Below are 17193 nucleotides of genomic sequence, written 5' to 3'. Positions count from 1 at the left end.
ATTACTTGTAGTATCTTGATGTGAAAATGACTTGGCACTATTATTCAACCACTTTCTCAGTTTAATTTCTTATATGCTTGATGTAATTGTGTCGATTTTGCTTTGGACCTTCACTTAATCCATAACAAACCAACATTAAACGATAAAACAAAACTGTGGATTCCAACAAATTTTTTTTGAGTAATTCTACAACAAACAAAAAAAGGAGAGCTAAATTTTGTTCCTTCTTTTCCACCTAAGCTACAGATTAGACCAAATCTATGTGATTAGCACAAACATAAATAATCAAAGGGGAAAATTATAGAAAAGAAATAAATTTCTGATCACATAGTATACCACAAGACCAGATTTACAAACACTTCAAATTGTACACCTTCTACTGAGATAATGTTACCTCCGAACCATCGGTCAATTTCACTGAAGTTTCGACCACGACAGGCCCCATTTCTGTCTTCCTTTTCTGCTTCAGAATCACCTGTCTGGGCATCACTTCTAGAAGAAAGTTACCCCCATTCCATATAGTCGCGGATACCTTGAGCAGTTGGAACGTCACATGTAATTTGTAGGACAGGAATATCGGGACAGTAAGCGCTGTTGTGGCCACAGTGAATACCGCTTGAAGCAGAATGAACATAAACAGCCGGTTCTGATCTCCCAGCAGCCCGCTCAACCGCCACCACAAGTTGTTTGCCTTTTGTGCTTTTTTCGACAGCTCCCTATCACAAGAGAAGAATTGTATAAATATGAGTTCGGTCTTGGTCTGAATGATATATGCGAATAAGAGTGAGAGTCATGAAACCTGTAGGAGGTCATCACTTCTGGATCTCGCAGCAGTCTCTGTCCGCGTAGCACATTTACAATGAGAAAATAAAGAAGCTGCCAGACAACGTAAGCGGCTAAAGGGACAAAGAAAAGCCATGTCCAGAGGTATGATTTCGTCTCTGCATAGGGCCACGATCCTCTAAGAGCATCCCCATCCAGATGCATCGCATCGAAGAACACTGGGTCCCACCATCGGATCGTGAAGTAAACTAGTCCTGGGAAACCACATTTACTGCATTAGCTAAGAAACATGGTTGGAGGATTACTATGTACACGGTACTAGCACTCCATCTTTTTTTTTTCCTTATCATTTTATACAGGGAGAAAGTCGATATTTCAACATAAGTATGGATAAAGAGATTGCATTCAATTAAATTCTTCGTGTTTTTCTCGTAGCAAGGGTGGACAAGGAAGCGAAGGCATATCGCCAAAGTCAGAGAAACATTTTAGATCCAGGGTCAAACAGAGCCAGTACGAATAATCTCACAAAGGAAAACATCTTCATACCTGGCAACAGATGTATAAAGACGCTTACAATCTTGTCCATGGAATTGAAAACTAAGCTACAACGCCAAACGATTAGTGCCCATGCCAAGGGTCCCTGCGCCCATTATCAGATATCAGAAAAATGTCCGTACAAAGTGAATCAAGGTCATTAACATTGGGTAAAAGTAACATAACTTACCTCTGCAAATGAGAAGCAAACCATAAAAAGTTTCTCATTTGTGGGATAAAACAGAAGCATGATCAAGAATATCGTATTGGCATAATAGCAAAAATCCTGCACCCAAAAATAACTTAAATGAGTCGCTAATGCCCCTCTTCTATTTTGTGGTTTTAGCAGTAAAAAAACCGAGAAAAGAATACACAACTAGTAGATCGATGTGTATGTAACTACATTTCCAACTAACAACTCGTGGCACCTGAATTCATAACATAAATCAACTACAAAGATGAGTAAGAACTTACAAGAAGATAATAATGCCATTTCTTGTATCTGTAATAAATCCATCGAAGCGGGACAAAAATGACATAGAACAAACAATAGAGATACCGAACATCCTGTGGCCCTAATCAAAGTAATTCACCGTTAGCCAAAGCCATAAAAACACCACGTAAGAGAAGTTTCTACTCACTTGCACCCAAGATGAAGCAGAAGCCTCCGAAGCCAAGAACACCAAGCAAGTGCGTCACCTACACCGCACCACAACATCAAATCAAACACTAACAAAAGCATCTTCAAATTCAATCTACACAGAGGCTATTCGGTTCGCAAGATAATATGTCGGGATTAAATACGTATTGCGTTTGGTTCAATCTCACAACTCAATCCTAGATGCATAATCATGTGATAATTAGTCATAGTCACCCCCTCCTACTAACAAACTGAACAGCTACATAGTTGATATAGTAATCATTTCTCAACAAATTTAAACCAAGTGACCTTATTGATGAAGCTTTCATGCTCTTCAGCCTGTTTAGCGATCTTGATGGCTTGCTTCGACAAGATCTCCTTTGTGTGAACTGCTTGCTTCGACAGCATCTCCTTTGTTTGAGCAACTTTCTACACACAATCAAAATCCCCCAAAAAAAGAAAACCAATCAAGCAAGCTATCGAATGATAAAATATACCAAATTCCAAATCAGGAAAACGCCTAATATCATTAAAAACATATCTTCTGACCACGCACGCGTATTGTTGCGGATTAGATTTAAAATAAAAAATTAGAACTACCTTTCTTCGATCATTCAACCGTTGATCCTTACTACCGCATGAACATGAACCTCCGTTGGAATCATCGACCTCCGTGATATCTTCATCGCTCGCCATTCCCCTCAATTATTTTAGATTCCTTCTTCCGTTTCAAGAAACTTCTATATTGTTCAATATTTGGGAATTAAAAAACAAGATCTTGGCAAGGGTTTTGTTTAAAATATGCGCGGAAATCAAGGCCTCTCTCTTCTCTGTTTAATTAAATTCATAATCCCTCTCATGGATGATTGTTTATCAGTATTAAGTTGGTAATTGTGGTTAACTTAAGTTGCACAGCTTATTTGTGTTGTGGTGGCTTTGTTCTACTTTTGCCTGATATAGGAATACAATTCATTTCATTTTTGTTGCTTTCTAGTAATTCATCAACATCAATAGTCGACTGGAGTTTTTTTGGTAAATCAAGTTTTTTTATCAAGCTTGACAAAGTAACATTGGATTTTCGTAGTTTCCAATCTCAATCGATTCCATATCGTGACTAATGGGGCAGGGCAGCAGCCCATACTATATATTCATTTCATTTCCCTTTTTTCAAGATCGAGCCTGTGACATCTTATCTTGTTGTCTCCAATTGATTCAGATTAGATTATTTGTCTATTTATTAATCTAATCCCATCCTACCCATCAACAATTGTCTTTTCTTTTCGTCTTCGAATTTAATCCCAAATTTCGAAATGCATGCGAATTGAGTCATTTTTTTCCGAAATCTCTCGTTTCACCATGATTTGAAACGAATATTTAAGTTCCAGCCGAGATGTTGGACCAAATTGCTGCTTGTGATTCTTAGATACAGCTCAGAAAGCTTCCGCAATGAATCAAATAATATTTCCATCTATCAACAATTTTCAACAGAATCTGGAGGCAGATGTTATTGAACATTTTTATCACCAACTCTTATACAAGTGAAACTACACACATGCTAAGAAACCCAAAAATTCCATTTCATAGATTCAAATTGAATTCACTACTACATTACTATTTATAGCCAAAGGTTGATCGCTCCTATATCCAATTTCAACCGTTGACAGTGGACCTAAAGTGGAACTCATGCTCATCAATAGTAGAAAAAATTAAACCTTCTGCATCCAAAGATGGAATAGCTTCTCTGCCAATAAACCAGAAAATCAAAGAATGAAGAGAGTTGGTGAGAGAGGAGGGAGAGAAGTTACATGATCTTATGCTCCGGAACATTTAGTTGTTTGGCAATTTCAGCACGACGGACTCCATTTTCTTTGCCACTGCAACAAGTAGAAGAAGACAAGATAGCAACCATCAATAGAAGTGCATGTATATCTGTAATCATGGCCACATTTCTACTTGTAATGAAACTTATGTGGCATTCCTCTGCCTATACATGAAAAAAACATGTCATTTAAAACGTATTATAACATTAAACACCTGTTTTATTTTGTTAAGAAAGCTATGGCACATAAAAGCTATGTCATTTACAGAACTTGCATGCATGATGGCTGCTGCATATTGTTCAAGACAAGTTTATCAATGCTCTTCATTCTATCCACAGAAAACTGAGACTGGAAGTAGATCGAATCCCTCAATTCAAGTGATTGGGAAGAATAACGATTTGAAATTTTTAACTGCAGTTGACCTGTAGCTTGGGGAGCATCCTGCATCTTGTACAGAGAGAAAAGCGAGTGAAGAGAAAGTAAAAAAACTAAATATGAAACAAGAAGATTGCTCATAGGAATGGACATAGATGCACTCAGCAAAGTGGTTTGGAATCTCGTAACATTACAAGCATGATACGAAAGGAAAAATCTCAACGACAGACCTCACGGAGTAAACAACCAATTGTTTTACCCCTTCAAATGCCCATGAACTTTGACGTATGTACCATTTCTACATTGAGTACTAAATTAAAGACAAGTTAGAATCTGCTGGGAAACCATCAAGCCAAAAAGATCTTTGTATTGAGTATTTTTTAGTTTCATAAGCATCCACATCAAAAATAAGCCTTAAAATTAGTGTAATTCATTTTTCTCTTCTTGTTATGTCACTATTCTTAATTTCAGCTACAACACCACAGTACCAAAATTCAGCCACAACTTATTTTACTACTCCCTCCATGCCCAAAGAATATGCAGTTCGACACGAATTATAACATAAAATTGGTAAAGTAAGAGAGAGATCGAGAGAAAAAGTAACTAAAGTAGATATTGTTAGTGGAGAATGAGTCACACCTTATTAAAGAAAAAAAGACTTTCCAAAATTAGAAATGCATATTCTTGTGAGACGGACTAAAAAGGAAAAAGTGCATATTCTTGTGGGACGAGAGAGTATTTTTTTTCCTCATATTTTGTTATTTTAATATTTTATATAAAAAAATATAGAATAAAATACCAATACAATAAAAAAAATACTATAATGATAATAATTTTATTCCATCATTTTATACTAATTAGATCTTTGTACTGATGCATTTTGTTTCATTAGGTCATTTTATAATTGATTTCATTAGATTCTTATGTTAATGTATTTTTATTCAATATGTTTTTTGGTTGAATTTGTTGGAGTTTGTATGCTAAAAGATGCTTCGAGCGTACATGCCTTTGTACAGTCAGCTTGTGCATGTATACGAGAAACGTCACGTCCACTTGTTTACTTAATTATGAGAATGAATAATATAATATAATGATTTATTTATTGAAATATAATAAACAAGTCTAAGGCTTCTTACTAAGAAGGTCAAAGTAGGGAAATTCGATGATTCCTCATGAGTTTTCCAGTAGGGGATTTGACCAGATCTAGTAAGAAGAAAAACGTGTTCACAACCTAGATATGTCTTGGCTACCTATTGATATGGTTGCGTCGTTTGTGATAATTCTCTCTTACCTAAGAAAAGATTAATAACACCGGTGTGGTAAAGCATTGAAATGATCTAATACGAAATGTATTCTTTATTGCTATCTACTAGAAGAATATATTTCAGAAATTTTAGTTTTTTCTAGTCTATGAAATTAATATCAATATTGTTTATTTAATCAGACACCATTTTGACTTATCAATATGAGAGAGTTTGTATGTAACTCAAACATGATATCTTGGGTGGTAGTAATTGAATAACATGAAGGTATTGGAATATTATTTCATAGAATTCGCGTGCCCAGTGCGGTATGATTAAATCCCCAAGAGGTGTTTGAAAAAAGAATTTATTATTCAGAAATCTGCGCAGTTGGAATTTTATTCCACGAATAATAAATAAAGTTTCAAACTAGAAAACTATTTGGAGAATTAATTTAATTCAAGTCACACAGCATACAAAAGAATTAAATTGATGGATTAAGACAATCTTAAATGTGGGAAATATTATAAAATAAAATGGACCCAAGTTATTTGTAATTTTATGATTTAGATGAGAGTGCAATATTATTCTTTAATGGAATAAAATAATATTCCATTGATAATATATTAAATCATGGGTCAATTGATTTAATTAGATATTTATCTAATGGGTGAGCCCAACATCTAAATTGCTCCATGGATCCCCACTCTAGTCTAAACCTAGTCCAAGCTTTTAAATAGTGAAGAGATGGGAAACCCTAGTACACACCACAACACACAAGACACATCTCAACCCTAACCCTAGTCGCCACTAGCGTGGCCCCCTCTCTCTCATTTGGCTCGATTTTTGAGCCTCCAAGATAAGGGGAAGCTAGGGTTTTGGTTTAGCTTCATCTTGTTCACTCTAATCCATAGAATTGAATCGAGATTGATTGTTTTGTGTAGTGTTCTTCCTAGATCTCATCAAGACCATTATTGATTCTTCGAAATCTGCCCACACGGATGAATAATCAAGGACGTGGGAATAGAATGGAAGATTCATGGTCTATAAATCAAGGATCATCGGGTGGTGCAGCTAGCAACGTCAATCCTTCAATGGATAGAGAGATAACAATCGAATATACATCAAATTGCATGTTAATGTGTATTTTGATGTGTTCATATATAGATCTAGTTTATTTGCATGAAATTGGAATCGAATGCATAATCACCTAAATAGATCCGTAAGGACCTGTTTGTTTTCCGTGTCTTCCGCTGCGGTAGTCCCAACAAAATTAACATTAAAAAAGTTCATTAAATATAAAATCTAATCATTATATAAATATCCATTAAGCAAACGTCTTAAATCAAAATACATTATTATAAGGATCTAATGAAATAAAGAATTATAAAAATACCTAATGAAAGGAAATATATTAATGAAAAAGTTATAATAAAACAATAAAACAAAAAATTGTAGACGAAAGAGTAAAATGTATTAGTATAAAGATCTTTAGATATGTTTTGTCTAATTAGAAACATTAGTACAAAATTAAAAATAAAAACTTGAAGAATACCACTACATGTGTGCTAGTACTAATATGTTAACGAAAAGATAGCTATATGAAAACAAAATGATATGTTTAAAGCTACAATAATTTTAAATTGTTTTATGCTTTAAAGTGAATTGATTTTAATGAAAACTAAAGTCAAATTTTGGTTTCTTACATTTTCACTAAAAAAATCTTTTCGTCACAGATAATATATTTTCGTCTCAGATTAAGATTTTTTGATAAATTTAATGGTTAAATGTGTTTCGACCAAATTAGTGACTTAATTTTAAATCTAATTAGACACATTAACCTAATTAATTTAATATTAAAATTTATAAAATATTTTTTTATTGGCAATAAAAAATTAAATTATAATTTATAAAATATTTTATAAGAATTAAAATCAATTATAATTGATATAATAACTTACTTAAATTTTTTTACCTATTACTAAAATTAAATGTGTAAATATTTTATAAATTTCAATTCAATTTTATTTTTATTTTAGATAATTTTTTTATTTTTTTTTATTATATGTGTAAATATATTTCATGGTTTTTAATATTTTTTGTAAATAAAATTTTTAAAAATTTTAATATTGAGTTAGTTAGGTTAATATAACTAATTAGACTCATAATTACGTTATTAATTTAGTCGAAATACATTTGACTATTAAATTTAACGAAAAATATTAAGTAATTTAGAACCAAAATATTTTATTTGAGACCAAAAGAAAATATACAGGATTAATTTTTTTTTATAGCAATTGTGAGAGACCAAATTTAAATCTTAGTCCTTAATAAATTTACATTAATTATATCACTTTTATCTATTATATTTATTTATACTCCCTCTGTCCGCGAATAGAAATTCCGGTTCAATTTTACCATAAATGGTAATAGAGTCTCACCTTGCACTAACTCATACGACTCAGATTTCATTTAAAACTAATATATATATATATGGGTGCGTTAAAATGATAACCATATTTATGGTGATAACCTAATAACCTATCATTTTATGGGTCAAAAATATCATTTTTACTAAAAATGATATTTATACACTATAAAATGATATTTTTTCAGCATGCATAGAATGATATTCTATTTTATAAAATGATATTCTATTTTATAAAATGATATATTTCGTCCATAGAATGATAGGTTATTAGGTTATCAACATAAATACGAGTTATCATATATCATATGATATATATATATATATAGGAGTGCATTATAATGATAACCCCAATTTCCGTAATAACCCTATAACTAAATCTGGATCACACATTTTTAAAATCACGTTGTCTAGATTCAAACTTAGATTTACTTCATAAAAAAACGCGCGGGGGTAAATATGTCATTTCGCTCATGATAAAATTTACGTATCCAAATTTCGGTCATTTAATTTCTGAATTTCGCTCATTTTATCATTTTATCAGTCAGTCAAAAGTATCATTTTATCAACTCAGAGTATCATTCTACCCGGCAAAACTATCATTCTATGCAATAAACCTAACATATATCATTTTATCATTTTATCATTTTATCAGTCAGTCAAAAGTATCATTTTATCAACTCAGAGTATCATTCTATCCGGCAAAACTATCATTCTATGCAATAAACCTAACATATATCATTTTATCATTTTATCATTTTATCAGTCAGTCAAAAATATCATGTTATCAACTCAAAGTATCATTCTATGCAATAAACCTATCATTTTATCATCTTATCAGTCAGTCAAAAGTATCATTTTATCAACTCAGAGTATCATTCTATCCGGCAAAACTATCATTCTATGCAATAAACCTATCATTTTATCAACTCAGAGTATCATTCTATCCGGCAAAACTATCATTCTATGCAATAAACCTATCATTTTATCATTTTACGTGATATTTGGCGAAATTCAGAAACTAAATGAGGGAAATGACAGTTTTACCCTCGCGCTTTTTTTTATGAAGTAAATCTAAGTTTGAATCTCAAAACTATCATTCTATGCAATAAACCTATCATTTTATCATTTTACGTGATATTTGGCAAAATTCAGAAATTAAATGAGAGAAATGACAGTTTTACCCCCGCGCTTTTTTTTATGAAGTAAATCTAAGTTTGAATCTCAACCGCATGATTAGAAATATGTGTGGTCCAGATTTGGTTATAGGGTTATTACGATATTTAGGGGTTATCATATGATCACGACTCTCTCTATATATATATATATATATATATATATAGTAGTGATCTAGGGCAAGAGCCCCTTAAGCCTATAACTAGAGAACAAATCATAGCCACAAGATCAAGAAAATCAAGGGTAGTATTAATACATGTAATTTTCTAATTTAAGGAGAAATTAATTCCCTCAATCACAAATTTACTCCATAATAACAAGGCGGGGGTATTATGGTAATTTTGTAAAAGCTTGATACCAAAATGAGGTTAGGTCGCCCAGCAGAAGCTTCGAATCCCCTTCCTCTGCATCTTCCGCAACGGCACCGGCGTCTCCAACGGCCGCCCCGTCTACACTGTGGTCTCTGGCACATCACCGCCGAGGTCTAATGCGAATCTAATGCGAAGGAGCTTGACCCGGCGGAGTTGAGAAAGATGCTCATCCGGAGCAAGAACAATGCTAAATGAACCCATGGAGACGGTGCGGTCTCGTTCGGCCCGGCCTGGCCCGATATGAACACGAAGAATGCATTAGCGAGTAGAATTTTGATTTAATTTTAGCAGAAATTGCCTGCTCATGTTGTTCGTCGTTCCTACTATTATTATTACTGTGTTCAAATGGATCTGTATTTTCGTTGCTATGTTATTATTATTAAAATATAGAACTAGTATTAAAATTCAATATTTTGATCAATTTTACTTTTCATGTTCTAGAAGTTTCCGTATTAAAGTGAGTTACTTTGCCTTTGGTTTTCAATTGTTTTTCGTGTGAAACGTTTAGGTTTAAATGAGTTACTTTGCCTTCGGTATGGAGTTGATTATGATTTTCAATTTTATTGAAAGAGTGATGTGTTTTGTAAATAAGAGTGAAGTAAAATCATGCTAAGAGTGATGTTTTTTGTAAACAAGAGTGAAGTAAAATCATGCTAAGAGTGATGTGTTTTGTAAACAAGAGTGAAGTAAAATCATGCTAAGAGTGATGTGTTTTGTACACAAGAGTGAAGTAAAATCATGCTAAGAGTGATGTGTTTTGTAAACAAGAGTGAAGTAAAATCATGCTAAGAGTAATGTGTTTTGTACACAAGAGTGAAGTAAAATCATACTAAGAGTGATGTGTTTTGTAAACAAGAGTGAAGTAAAATCATGCTAAAAGTAATGTGTTTTGTACACAAGAGTGAAGTAAAATCATGCTAAGAGTGATGTGTTTTGTACACAATAGTAAAGTAAAATCATGCTAAGAGTGATGTGTTTTGTAAACAAAAGCGGAGTAAAATCATGCTAAGAGTGAAATTTAGGGAAATTATTTGTACAATCTGAAGCAACGAGGAATTGTGTCGAAGCTGTTGTGCAAAATCATTTGCCACAAAATCGAAACCTAGCAAGAGAAGAGTCCGAAGAAAAAACATTGATGCTCCAGGGAAATCCAAAGCCCTCAATGAACGAGAAAGATGAAATATCTAATAAGGGTAAATGTGAAGAATGAGAAGACCGGTAGGAAGAATCAATCTATTGGAAACAGGAATCTATATAATCTATGGATTGTTAAAACAATTTGTTGAATGATGAGAGAGAAAGTTAAGAAGAAGTGTTGAATTTGGGGGAGAAGAGAAGTCAAGTCGTAAGAACATGTGAGTCAAAAGTTGAAGTAAAAGTTTGTTCCTCGCCTCCTTCGCCCGCGTAACTGATTTAAATATAATAATGTAATTTCCAAAAATACCCTTGACCTATTTTGTATTATTAAAATAAATAATATTTGTTCCATTAAGATGTGTGGCTGAAATTTATTCTCTAGTTATACACTTAAGATTAGTTATATCTTGATCACTTACCTATATATATATATATATATATATATGAAAATGATCAATACAAAACTTGATCTCAATACAAAATCCAGACCAAATCCTGACCATGAGATTTGACAATCCAATGGTCAATAATTAAACAAAAATACGGAGGGTCATTGTAAAGCAGTTTTAGGTCATATTATAAACTTTGGGTTTGAGTTCATGTTAAGATCATTTCATGTCATCCTTACTATAATGACGTAAAAATAAGCTTACAATGACCTAAAAATGACTTTTGTATGCTTGGTTCTGCATTTTTGTATTAAGAATGGTTTTGCATGGATCAAAACCCTATATATATATATATATATATATATATATATATATACACACACAATCCTATATATATATATATATCTATATATGTGAGGGAATGTGATCAAATGCAAACTGCATATATTGTACAAACTCTAAACTATGATCTGGATCGTTAAAAAATATCAATAGATGACAAAATAATAGCAACAGAAAATGTCAACACAGTGTCAACGGTTGATTCTGTGTTGATATTGTGTTGAAATTTTCTATTGCTACTATTTTGTCATCTGTTGATATTTTTTAACGGTCCAGATCATAGTTTTGAGTTTGTACAATATATGAGTTTACATTTTATCACTACCCGGTAGGTGAGACTCCTATTCCACTAACTTTTTTCCACCCATATCTCTTAACATTTCTTAAAACTCATGCCGCTATGAAATAAGACTCCTAATGGCTGACGGAGAGAGTACTTTCCTACTTTTATATTGCTGTTATTCAAAAGCATGACATGCGTTGCATAATTTGTGTATATTTAAACCTAGATCCCAGCTAAGGAATAGTAAGAGCATCATAAATCCCGGCCCGGTTTCAGGTCTCAAGTCCCCTCCACATCATCATTCCCCCAAATTTGAGTCCCAGGCCCCAACTGCTCTAACCCTGCAGGTCACAACTCGGGCCGCAACTAATAAATGACACTATTCACAACTTTAACTTATTTCACTTGTAAATGCAATACTTTTAACAATTCAAACTGGGAAAATAAATTGTTCATTCGAAAAAAGAAATTACAAATCCTAGAAAAAAATACAAATCCTAGAAAAAAAATTAAAAGTCCTAGAAAAAGAAATTACAAATCCTAGAAAAACTACTTCTTCATTTGGGCGCGAAGATATGCGATCATCTCATTGTGCAATTCGAGATTGAACTCCGACATTGTCGAGGTATCCCCCGATGTCAACTCCGTCAGCTGGCTCATCCGCCAGGTAATACTCATCTCCGACATAGAGTCGGCGATCTTGTCCAGAGACTGATTGGCCGGCGGTGGCGACATAGCGGAGTAGCTCGCAGTTGCCTTCCCCTTCGCTTTCCTCTTTCCGTCTTTGTTCCCATCGGACGACTTTGAGCGCTAGGGGATGAGAGGAAGACGTCGTCGTTTGTCACGTTGAGGTCGATCGTCGGACCTCCTTCGCTCGAAGAGTAGTTTTCGACGGCGGAAACTTTGGTTCTCTTCAGTGCCCCACTTGCCATCGGCTCGGCACCACCGGTGTACTTCGGGCTCTTCTCGACAATCTTCCAAACGTCGAAGTACTTGAAGTGCTTCTTCCCATCAGCGAAGAACTCCTCTTTGGCCTTCTCCTCGAGGTCCATCTCGCTGTGCCCGCTCGGTCACATCCGGACGACGTTAGTCCACTTGCCATTCCACTTGCTCATCTCCTTCTGGACCCGACCCCAATGCTTGCTCAGCTTCACGTAGCTATGCTCGAACGTCCCTTTAGGACGCTCAGCGTTGTACTTCTCAGCAATCCGCTCCCAGAACACCTTGCCGCTGGTTGCCGATGATAGGATCCTCGGCGACGTCGACGTAGTTCTTGGCCAGCCACAATGTCTCTTGCGGAGTATACTTCTTCGGCCCCTCATCATCCGCAACCTTGCCCTTGCCCCGCCCTTCAGCGGGCTCCATATCACTGATCTCGTACTCATCAGTGCTAACTGACGATGTTATGTTGATGTTACTGCCAACTCCCGGACTAGGCGTAGGTTGCGATGGGGGTGATGCAGGCACGTACCAATTGTTGGCGTTGACGAACTCGTTCATCTAACGTTCATCGCTGTTAAACCAATCCATTGAAGCTGAAAATATGGGAATACTAGAGGATTGAAATGGGTAATGTACGTAAGAATGGTGCACAATAGTTCCGTATTTATAGACACAAAATCGAAAAAAAATTTGGGGACTTGCGGCCCGGCCCGAAGAGCATGCAAAGCCGGGCCGAGACTCGCGATTTGCGGCCTGTGCACGTCTAACGCCGGCCAGGCCGGACCTCGGGACCGGCTTGGGCCGGAAATCCGTCTCCTCCAACGGGCATCTCGGGCCGGGACTCGCAATTTGCGGCCCGGCCCCAAGGGTTACAGATGCTCTTAATGATGCTCTAATGAAGCAATGATTGTTTAGAAATTAATATATGTGTGGACATTATTATTAAGCTACCACTAATAGAATAGCTTGGTCATCCAAAGCAGACAGTCAATTCCTACCTACGTAAATTATTGCCACTTATCCACGCGATAAAAATATGCGCTTTAATTCTTACTGCCTAATTCTTGATAGTTTGTACAATAGTATTTCAAACTTGATTTATATCGAAACATTTTTCTTTGTTCGAATTTCATACTGTGAATAATGATTATTAGTTGCTGAGTGTGAGGAAAATAGTAAAGTCCCGAGCTGCCGAGAAGAGTCCCGAGCTCGTAACTGCCGAGAAGAGTCCCGAGCTCGTAACTGCCGAGAAGAGTCCCGAGCTCGTAACTGCCGAGAAGAGTCCCGAGCTGCCGAGAAGAAGGTCACAGCTCCCGAGCTTCAGGAGCCGTCCGATCAAGCGCGCCATCTGCAAGATTGATTGTCAACCGTAGATTCAACTAGCCGTTGGATTTGTAACAGTTTTTTGTGTTTGTTTCAGCTTTCTAGTTTGTTAGTTGTTAAGCTCTCTTATTCGGTTCTCATACATAAGAACGAGAGAGAGATGTTTTCAGTTTGTAACAGATAACATCCATTTTAGATTTTTCTCAAGAAAGCTTTCCAAATTTTTCCCAAAGTGTGTTCATCATTCTTGTTCATTGATTCTTGATTGTGTTTCTCGATACTATTCTAACAAGTGGCGCCGTCTGTGGGAACTATCCGGCAAGAGTATCGATCAAAATCAGATTGAATCGGTGTTGATGATGGCTTCAAGATTCGAAGCAGAAAGATTTACCGGGAAAAACGACTTCAGCCTTTGGAGAATGAAGATGAAGGCGATGTTGATCCAGCAGGGTTTGTCTGAGGCTCTGGCGCCGGCGAGCAAGGAAGGTGAAGGCCAAGTGCTCGATGAAAAGGCCAAGGCCAAGCGCGCAGAGGTTTTTGCAAAGGCACACAGCACGGTGGTGCTGTGCTTGGGCGACAAGGTGTTGCGGGAAGTTGCAAAAGAGACAACCGCCGCTGGGGTTCTTGAGAAACTTGAGGATCTATACATGACAAAGTCCCTCGCAAATCGCCTCTTCATGAAGCAGAGGCTATATTCATACCGGTTTTCGCAGGAAAAGGGAATACTAGAGCAGCTGGAAGACTTTGATAAGGCAGTGGATGATTTGGAAAACATTGATGTTTCCATTGGTGATGAAGACAAGGCCATACTATTATTAAATGCCTTGCCAAAGTCCTATGATCAATTGAGAGATGCCATACTCTTTGGAAGGGAAGGCACGGTTACTTTCCAAGAAGTTCAAAATGCTCTGAGGGCCAAAGAACTGCACAAGAAGGGATGCAAGGAGGCTGAAGTTGTTCCAGAGAGCCTCAATGTCAGAAAGTTCAAAGCCAAGAAGATGTTCAAGAAAATTGGTGAGAATAGCAAGGCACCCTCAATTGATCAAAAGGAGACTCGAGCTTGTTTTTGGTGCAAGAAGCCGGGTCACCTAAAGAAGGATTGCTTCGCTTGGAAAAAGAAACAAGCTGCTGAATCTGGAAAGGGGAAGAACACCACTGATTTTGTGGAAGAAGCTGAGGAGTCCCCTGAGGTATTGAATATTATGGCATATGAGGATGGGAGTTCATGGATTCTTGACTCCGGGTGCAGCTTCCACATATGTCCATGTGTGGAATTTTTCTCTGATTTGAGAGAGTCAACTGGGACAGTTATACTTGGGAACAATCAAGTATGTCATGTTGAAGCTATAGGGAATGTAAAACTCAGGCTGGATAATGGCTCTGAGAAAATCTTGAGCGATGTTAGGCTGATCCCCACAGTGAAGAGAAACCTTATATCACTAGGGATGCTTGAGAAGAAGGGGTGCACTTTTGAGTCCTCGGATGGAGTGATGAAAATCAAGAAGGGGGCCACTGTGATTATGCATGGAGAGAGGAAGGGAAGCCTCTATTACTTGTGTGGAGCTGCAGTCAGGATCAGGGGCAGTCAACTGAACAACATTGTGCCAGAATCTGTGAAAACTTGGCACATGAGACTCGGGCATCCAGCAGCTGGGAGCATTAAGGAGTTGATTAAAAAGGGAGTTATTCATGGGCTGGAAAGCAAGAATGGTGAGCCATGTGAAGAGTGTATTCTTGGCAAGTCAAAGAAGCTCCCTTATCCAAAAGGTAAACATCTATCACAAGCACCTCTTGATTATGCACATAGTGATTTGTGGGGACCCTCCCCTGTGAATTCAGTTGGAGGAGGGAGGTATTATATGACCATAATAGATGATTATTCCAGAAAAATATGGCTATATATCTTGAAGGAAAAATCTGAGGCCTTTACTAAGTTTAGAGATTGGTGCATTATGGTTGAAAGAGAGAAAGGCAGATCTCTGGGCTGTCTGAGGACAGACAATGGACTCGAATTTTTGTCAAAAGAATTTGATAGATTCTGCCAGGATAGAGGGATCAGACGCCACAAAACCGTTCCACTAAACCCCCAACAAAATGGGGTGGCAGAAAGGGCAAACCGCACCATATTAGAGAGAGTAAGGTGTATGTTGCTCAGTTCAGGAATGGAGAAGAAATTTTGGGCTGAAGTTGCTGCAACTGCTGTGAAATTATTGAATAAATGTCCCTCTTCAGCCATTGAGAGTGACACTCCAGACTTTAAATGGTATGGGACATATGGAAACTACTCAGATCTCAAGATATTTGGCTGCCAAGCCTATGCACACCTCAAGCAAAGTAAGCTGGATGCAAGGGCAGTGAAATGTGTGCTTCTGGGATACCAACCTGGTGTAAAGGGATACAGGCTTTGGAGCATTGAACCTGGAAATCACAAGATCATTGTGAGCCGAGATGTAGTCTTCAATGAGTTTGTGATGCCCTTCAATAAGTCACAAGGTTCTGCAAAGGCTGCTGCAGTATCTGATGAAGCTATGAGATCTGGAATACAGCCTGAGGTGGAGCCTGAAGTGGAGTCTGAAGAGGTGGTTCCAGGTGGAGCAAATGATGGAAATATTGATCAGCCACAAGAAGGGTCAGATGCAGAGACTGAGGATCTCAGTCAATATCAGTTAGCTCGAGATAGAGTCAGGAGAAAGAATGTCAAAATGCCAGCCAGATATGCTGACTCAGAGATGCTTTACTTTGCATTATGTGTAGCTGAGGAGGTGGAGTTTGGGGAACCAGCCACATATAAAGCTGCCATGGAATGCAAAGAAAGAAGTGAGTGGATGAAAGCCATGGTTGAGGAGATAGACTCCTTGCTGAAAAATGGGACATGGATATTGGTAGACAAAGTTGAAGGAAGAAGGATTGTGAGCTGCAAGTGGATATTCAAAAAGAAATTGGAGTCGGCTGATAATGTGAAAATCAGATACAAGGCTAGACTTGTAGCAAGGGGCTTCACACAAGAGTATGGAGTTGATTATAGTGAGGTCTTCTCTCCTGTGGTGAAGCACACATCCATAAGAACTCTCTTGGCAGTGGTTGCAAGGCTGGACTGGGAGCTGGAGCAGCTCGATGTGAAAACGGCTTTTTTGCATGGAGATTTGGTGGAAACAATCTTTATGCAACAGCCAGAGGGCTTTGCCAAAGCTGGGGAGGAAAACAAAGTTTGTCTATTGAAAAAGAGTATATATGGCCTCAAGCAAGCTAGTAGGCAATGGCATATCAAGTTTGATAATCATATCTTGGCAAATGGCTTCACTAGATCGAAATATGATGAATGCGTTTATATCAAGAAGAAAGGGGGTCTGGTGGTGGCTTATTTGCTCTTGTACGTGGATGATATGCTAGTTGCTGGTTCAAGCAAGAA

General features: G+C 36.8%; 1 protein-coding gene across 1 annotated transcript; it reads right to left on the bottom strand.

Annotated features, from left to right (window-relative positions):
- Positions 1 to 135: 135 nt before the first annotated feature.
- Positions 136 to 2900, bottom strand: LOC121750141 (glycerophosphocholine acyltransferase 1-like). Its single transcript, XM_042144613.1, has 8 exons — positions 2558 to 2900; positions 2267 to 2386; positions 1959 to 2016; positions 1792 to 1892; positions 1508 to 1603; positions 1330 to 1423; positions 800 to 1037; positions 136 to 716 (listed from the first exon to the last, which is right to left on the bottom strand). Exons 1-8 carry the CDS (start codon positions 2651 to 2653, stop codon positions 377 to 379), a joined length of 1143 nt encoding a protein of 380 aa, XP_042000547.1. The 5' UTR covers positions 2654 to 2900; the 3' UTR covers positions 136 to 376.
- Between the last annotated feature and the right edge of the window lie 14293 nt (positions 2901 to 17193).

The sequence above is a fragment of the Salvia splendens genome, chromosome 10 (genome assembly GCF_004379255.2).
Source record: "Salvia splendens isolate huo1 chromosome 10, SspV2, whole genome shotgun sequence".
NCBI classification, from domain to species: Eukaryota; Viridiplantae; Streptophyta; class Magnoliopsida; order Lamiales; family Lamiaceae; genus Salvia; species Salvia splendens.
This window is presented reverse-complemented; position numbering and strand designations above follow the sequence as displayed.

Coding starts and splice junctions, on each gene's coding strand:
- LOC121750141 (XM_042144613.1), bottom strand. CDS start 2,653: ATGGCGAGCGATGAAGATATCACGGAGGTCGATGATTCCAACGGAGGT. Junction 1,424..1,507: donor TTTGCTTCTCATTTGCAGAG/GTAAGTTATGTT, acceptor TAATGGGCGCAG/GGACCCTTGGCATGGGCACT. Junction 1,038..1,329: donor CTTTATACATCTGTTGCCAG/GTATGAAGATGT, acceptor GTGGTTTCCCAG/GACTAGTTTACTTCACGATC.